The sequence below is a fragment of the Myotis davidii genome, unplaced genomic scaffold (assembly GCF_000327345.1).
Source record: "Myotis davidii unplaced genomic scaffold, ASM32734v1 scaffold46, whole genome shotgun sequence".
NCBI classification, from domain to species: domain Eukaryota; kingdom Metazoa; phylum Chordata; class Mammalia; order Chiroptera; family Vespertilionidae; genus Myotis; species Myotis davidii.
In genome coordinates, this window is record NW_006383006.1 from 5,657,287 (window position 1) to 5,657,578 (window position 292).

General features: G+C 65.1%; 1 protein-coding gene across 1 annotated transcript in view; it reads left to right on the plus strand.

The window, feature by feature from the left end:
- PLCB2 (phospholipase C beta 2) overlaps nucleotides 1-292 on the plus strand; it is a 22,065-nt gene that overhangs the window by 17,854 nt on the left and 3,919 nt on the right. The window contains exon 24 of the mRNA XM_015557533.1: nucleotides 26-285. Within this exon, the coding sequence (XP_015413019.1) occupies nucleotides 26-285 (260 nt within the window). The remainder of the gene's footprint in view (nucleotides 1-25; nucleotides 286-292) is intronic.

The following is a 292-nucleotide window of genomic DNA, read 5'->3' on the forward strand; positions in this document are numbered from 1 at the left end:
GGGCTGTTGGAGCCGTCTTCCTAACCTGCTCTCCCTACACAGAAGCCCTTCTCCCCCGGGAGCCCACTTGCCAGCCAGGTGAACGGGACACCCGCCTCGACCAGCAATGGGTCAGCAGGTATGCACTGCGGGGGTCCTCCCACCTGCGGGGAGGGGTCCTGCCTTCTCCGGCTGCATCTGCAGGCGCCTCCCAGCGGGGCGGCAGATCTGTACAAAACTAAGACTTTCACCAAGGAAGGGAACGCGGTGTCTGAGGCCTCAGCGCTGAGAAAGTGCACCGCGGGGGGCCCAC